Source organism: Leptinotarsa decemlineata, unplaced genomic scaffold (genome assembly GCF_025532065.1).
Source record: "Leptinotarsa decemlineata unplaced genomic scaffold, Ldec_3_MD MMD2_tig00000133_RagTag_RagTag, whole genome shotgun sequence".
Taxonomy (NCBI): domain Eukaryota; kingdom Metazoa; phylum Arthropoda; class Insecta; order Coleoptera; family Chrysomelidae; genus Leptinotarsa; species Leptinotarsa decemlineata.
The window spans coordinates 9,009,894-9,015,560 of record NW_027412542.1 but is presented as its reverse complement, the minus strand read 5'-3'; the positions used below and the strand labels follow the sequence as shown (position 1 = coordinate 9,015,560).

General features: G+C 34.9%; 1 protein-coding gene across 1 annotated transcript; it reads left to right on the top strand.

Moving 5' to 3' along the window:
- Nucleotides 1-18: 18 nt before the first annotated feature.
- On the top strand, nucleotides 19-3,142 carry LOC141481290 (uncharacterized). The gene is made up of 2 exons (XM_074172685.1): nucleotides 19-1,433; nucleotides 1,494-3,142. Exons 1-2 carry the CDS (start codon nucleotides 875-877, stop codon nucleotides 3,134-3,136), a joined length of 2,202 nt encoding a protein of 733 aa, XP_074028786.1. The 5' UTR covers nucleotides 19-874; the 3' UTR covers nucleotides 3,137-3,142.
- The last annotated feature ends 2,525 nt before the right edge of the window (nucleotides 3,143-5,667 follow it).

Genomic DNA, 5,667 nt, shown 5'->3' with positions numbered 1-5,667 from the left:
CACCTGAAACAAATAATAAATCTCAAAAATATATCTTTTCCACAGAAATATTATACAAAATAGATAAAAATAAAACTAGTTCCCAATGGAATTGTCATACTCAAAATAGAAAATGCTTTATTTTTTATTGAGCTGCTAACAAAAATGAAGTGGAATGAATTATGAGTAGTTGTTTACAGCTGATTCTCGGCCTCCCCCCACCACTATGACGTATTAATTGCTTTTTTATTGGTTGTTGTTTGGTGAAGTTTTTTTGTTGTGCAGTGAAGTCAAGGCGTTGTGACCTTGAAGTGTCTGGTGCATGGATCGTTCAGATTTTTTTTCATATGAGATTTTGTGTGTTTATGTGTGTGTGTGTAGGAGAATGCACGGTACAGGGTTTCATCATGTGCTTGTTTGTCTATGTACAAACATACGTCTGCATACTTCGAAGATCCTCCAAGTAATAAATGCTCCATCGGTGTTAGGGCACCAAGTTAGTAGTGGAGTGACGTCACAGCAATAACCGTTCAACGGCTAGAGAGCGACATGTTCACTCCACGACGTGTGGCAGAGTAATGCGTATTCATCGGTCTGCCCTCACCTCTCCCGAAGCGATGAAGGTTCGCTCTAGCCCCGCTATCGATGGTGACACAACGGCAGCCGAGGACCGTCTACCTTGCGTCTACCCTCTCCGAGACCGCAACGACCACTGCTTGCTCGTATATCGACATCTGTTATCGCATTCAGTTGGGAGGTAATCTTGGCGCATGTAGTTGAGAAGTGGGGTTGGCTATGACGTCTTGACGGGTCCTATCAGAGTGTATTTAAGAAGCGTACGAGTGTTGGCTATGTCAGTTTACATCAAGTGAGTTAGTGAGAACTATTATATAAAATGTATTCCTGTGACTGTGGTAAATCTTTCACTCGTAGTGATAATCTTCGTAGGCATCAGCTCCAGAGTTGCCAAGGAGGGCCTGCAGTGAAACGGGTGAGAGTGGATAATGCAACACCTATGTATACGTGCAATTGTTGTAATGTGACAATTCCTATGACCCAAGTGAATTCTCACCGAAGAACCATGAGTCATAAAAATAATGCATGTGTTCAATTGTCTGACGGTGTTCAAATTATAACGAATGCATTCAATTGCCGCATTGCTACATACAGGGTGGAGAGTTCGATTGTAACCAGTGACTACATGTCATTTTTCAATACGATTAGGCAGAAGGTCATTGAATTACTGGAATCAGCCATCAGGATCCATAAAAGCATCAAGGTGAATATGAAAGTTTTTGGGAATTATATTCTTCAGACTGATGATTCGAGGGACACGAAGTCATTTAATTCCCAAAATAAAATAGTGGACCAATCTTCAGATTTGAATGCTGTTTTTGATGGATTCCGTGATGTAATTGTGGCTCAAACGACTGAGTTCCAGGATCGTGACTCAGGTATTTATTTTTTAAAAATTTCAATAAGATTGAATAGTAATATTTTTTTTTATAATTCAGGTTGGACTTGTGAAAAAATATTGTTTCTCGAGGTCAACATTAATAAATACAGTCCATTGGAAGGACGTTCATATGTGAAGCTGCCTCAATGTATTCAATGGAAGAAAGCTGTTGTGAATGTTCGTAATGAAGATCAATATTGTTTTGCTTGGGCTATAACATCAGCATTATATCCTGCAGATAGTCGAGTGTCCGAACTTACGTCATATCCACATTTTTCCACTGTTTTAGATGTCACAGGTATGGATTTTCCGGTTAAAGTTAATAATAAGAGTATCGAAATATTCGAAGATAGGAATGATATTTCAATTAATGTTTACGGTTTAGAGAGTACATTTGAGAAGGGTAAAATGAAGTATGAAGTGATTGGTCCATTGCAATACTCACAGAGAAGACTCCGGAGACATGTCAATTTGTTGTTTATAACTGATGACTCCGGTAATGGTCACTATTGTTGGATCAAAGATCTTTCAAGATTAGTTTCTAATCAATTATCAGCTCATAGACAGAAAAAATATTTTTGTGACGGATGTTTGATATATTTTTCTGATGAGAGATTGCTTTTACGTCATAATATGTATGATTGTAATCACATTAGTACCACAACACCAACTACTAATTTAAAGATCAATAAATATGGTAGAATGGTTGCGGAAAATAAACTAATGTTTGAAAACTTTGAGAGGCAAATGAGGGTGCCATTTGTAGTGTATGCTGATTTTGAATCAGTGCTTAAACCGATTCATGTGAATGAGCCAAATCCTGGAAGTTCATACACGATTAAAACATTCAAACATGCCCCATATTCATTTGCTTATTTGATAAAGTGTTCATATAATGATGATTTGACAAAATTTGTTACATATAGGGGTGTAGATGCAGCTCAGAAATTTGTGAGTAGCATTGAAGATGATTTGAAAGAGATACATGAAAATCATCTCAGAAACCCTAAACCAATGGATACACAAACTGTCGAAGAAGAAGAACAGTTTGTTGCAGCCAGAACTTGTGGTATATGTAATAAAGCATTTACTGATGGTGAAGTCAAAGTAAGAGATCATTGTCATGTCACAGGAAAGAAAAGATCACATGCCGCTCACTCGAAATGTAATTTAAATTTCAAAATACCAAACTTCATACCTATCATTTTTCATAATTTAAGTGGTTATGATTGTCATTTATTCATAAAAGAATTGTATAGGAATAAAGAGAAAGTTGATGTTATCCCGCAAACTAAAGAGAAATATATATCTTTCACGAAGCATCTCTTTACACACAGCTATACCGATAAAGATGGTGTGGTTAGGAAGAATTATCTCAAAATGAGATTTATCGATAGTTATAAATTTATGACTAATTCGTTGGAGAAGTTGGGTGCAAACTTGACCTCCGATCAATGTTTGGAGATGCACAAACATTTCCCACAAATTGAGAAATTCAATTTGATGAGACAGAAAGGTGTATTTCCATATAGTTTTGTTGATGACATTGACAAATTGAATTATCCATTACTTCCGACAAAAAATCAGTTTTATGACACACTCAATTGTGAACATATATCGGAAACTGTTTATGATAGGGCTAGAAAAGTTTGGAATTTATTCGAGTGTCAGAATTTGGGGAATACTCTGATTTGTATTTGAAGTCGGATGTATTGCTACTATGTGATATTTTTGAAAACTTCCGCACCACAAGTTTAGAGATATATAACTTAGATCCGGCACAATATTACACTGCACCTGGATTATCATGGGATGCCATGTTGAAGTTCACTAATGTTGAATTGGAATTACTAACTGACATTGATATGATTCACTTTTTTCAAAAAGGTATACGAGGTGGAATTAGTCAATGTAGCGAGAGGAAACATATAGCAAATAATAGATTTTTACCCAATTATAATCCCAACGAACCTTCCACATTCATTACATATTTAGATGCAACAAATCTATACGGTCACAGTATGTCACAACCTCTACCAACAAGTGAATTTACATGGTTGACACCAAATGAAATTCTTAATCTCGATGTGATGGATGTGAGTACTGATAGTCCGTATGGGTATGTATTTGAAGTGGACATTCATTATCCACAAGAGTTGCATGATAAACATTCTGACCTTCCATTTTTAGTCGAAAAAATAATACCACCTCGTACACAATCGAAAATTCCCAAATTAATTCCAAATTTGAATGATAAAAGAAAATATATTGTTCATTATAGGAATCTACAGCAAGCTGTCAAAAATGGATTGATTGTAATGAATACACATAGAGTATTGAAATTCAAACAATCATGCTGGATGAAACCCTATATAGATCTTAATACTGAAATGCGTAATAGGTCTAACAACAAATCTGTTAAAGATTTCTATAAACTAATGAATAATGCGGTGTATGGAAAGACAATGGAGAATGTAGATAATCGAATTGATGTTAGACTCGTTACACATTGGGAAAATATAAAGAAAAATATAGGTGCCAGCACTCTCATAGCCAAACCAAATTTCAAAAATTGTTCAATTTTCACTGATAATTTCGTTGCCATTCAATTGGGTAGAGTGAAGGTTCATTACGATAAACCATTATATTTGGGATTTTCCATATTAGAATTATCTAAAACAGTCATGTATGACTTTTTCTATGGATGCATCAAACAACACTTTGATGAAAATGTCTCTTTACTTTACACAGATACCGACTCGCTCATTCTTAAAGTAAACACAGAAAATTTTTATGAATTCATAAAAACTAACATAAGTAGATTTGATACATCCAATTACAGTATAGTTAACCAATTCAATATTCCAGTAACAAGTTCAGTCTTGGGTAACTTCAAAGATGAATTTCCAAATGATCCAATCATGAGTTTTTATGGTACAGGTGCTAAAGCATATTATGTGAAATCTGTTGATGGTGAATTTAAGAAAGCCAAAGGGGTTAAACGATCGGTAATAAAGAATGAATTGACATGCGAAGATTATCAAAAAATCGTCGAACAAGGTGGTATGATATTCAGAAAGATGAATTCATTCAGAAGCGTGTTGCATGATATGTATACTGAATTGAAAAATAAAGTTGCATTATCATACCACGACGATAAACGATTTATCATTCCGAATACTACCCACACTCTTCCTTGGGGTCATAATGATATTGAATTTTATGAAAACGATCCAAATGAGAACATTCGTTGGATAAGTAATATTATTCAACAATCACAATCTCAGGAGACTCCATTGGATCAATTGATTAATTTATTATCTGCCGAGATCAATGATTGAAGTATCATTCAATATCTTCAAAACCGGAAAATTCAATATGACAGAAGTATTGTGATATTAATGTATTATGTATGTATGTATATGTATTACTGTAATGAATATAAAATGATTGAAATTTTATTTGTATTATTTCTATTTCCCTAATCGATTACTGCAATATATAGTATAATGTAAATGAAAGGAATATCAGTTTGAAAAGAATCATCGTGGGTGCACAATGTCTAAAACAATCGATAAATTTGGCAGAAAAAAAAATGGGGTGGTAATGTCATCCGAGGTCCACCCGGCAATGGATTTAAATTAACAAAAGATGGTCATTATGACATGCAAAGAAAAATATTGAAAAATACAAGCGAACCAATTGACAAGAGTGATTGTGTAACTGTATCATACCTTGAGGGGGAAATTAACGGAACAAAGGAGGTTATACTTCTAGCCCTACAAGCTGCAATACAATCCACAATAGGCAATATTGCTCGCGATGCCCGTCAAGCATTTGACGATAAAATTGCAGAGGCTCGGATAACTTTCACTCGTAAATTTGACAAACTTACAAATGATGTAGACATAAAAATGTCTGACATAACAGCGTCTACAAATAAAAAATTTGATGCTATGTCAAACATAACAGCGACTACAATGAAAAAGTATGATGTACTGGAAGAGAGAGTTGAAGTTTTGGAGAAAAGCCATAAAGTCAGGCCATCAGGTGGAGTGGGATATCCAGGACTGAACATTGATCCAAATATTAGAATAATAGAACCAAAACCAAAAGCAACAGATGACGTATTAATTGAACCAACATGGTGAATAGTGAAGTGGAATAGCCTGCCTGGGCAGGGCCTGATTAAGTTAGGTTAGGAAAAAAAATGTGTATTTGAAAAATTAATA

Bases quoted from the DNA above. Each gene is read 5' to 3' on its own strand.
- LOC141481290 (XM_074172685.1), top strand. From the start codon at position 875: ATGTATTCCTGTGACTGTGGTAAATCTTTCACTCGTAGTGATAATCTT. The intron at 1,434-1,493 runs GTATTTATTTTT...TTTATAATTCAG, and splicing joins GTTCCAGGATCGTGACTCAG to GTTGGACTTGTGAAAAAATA.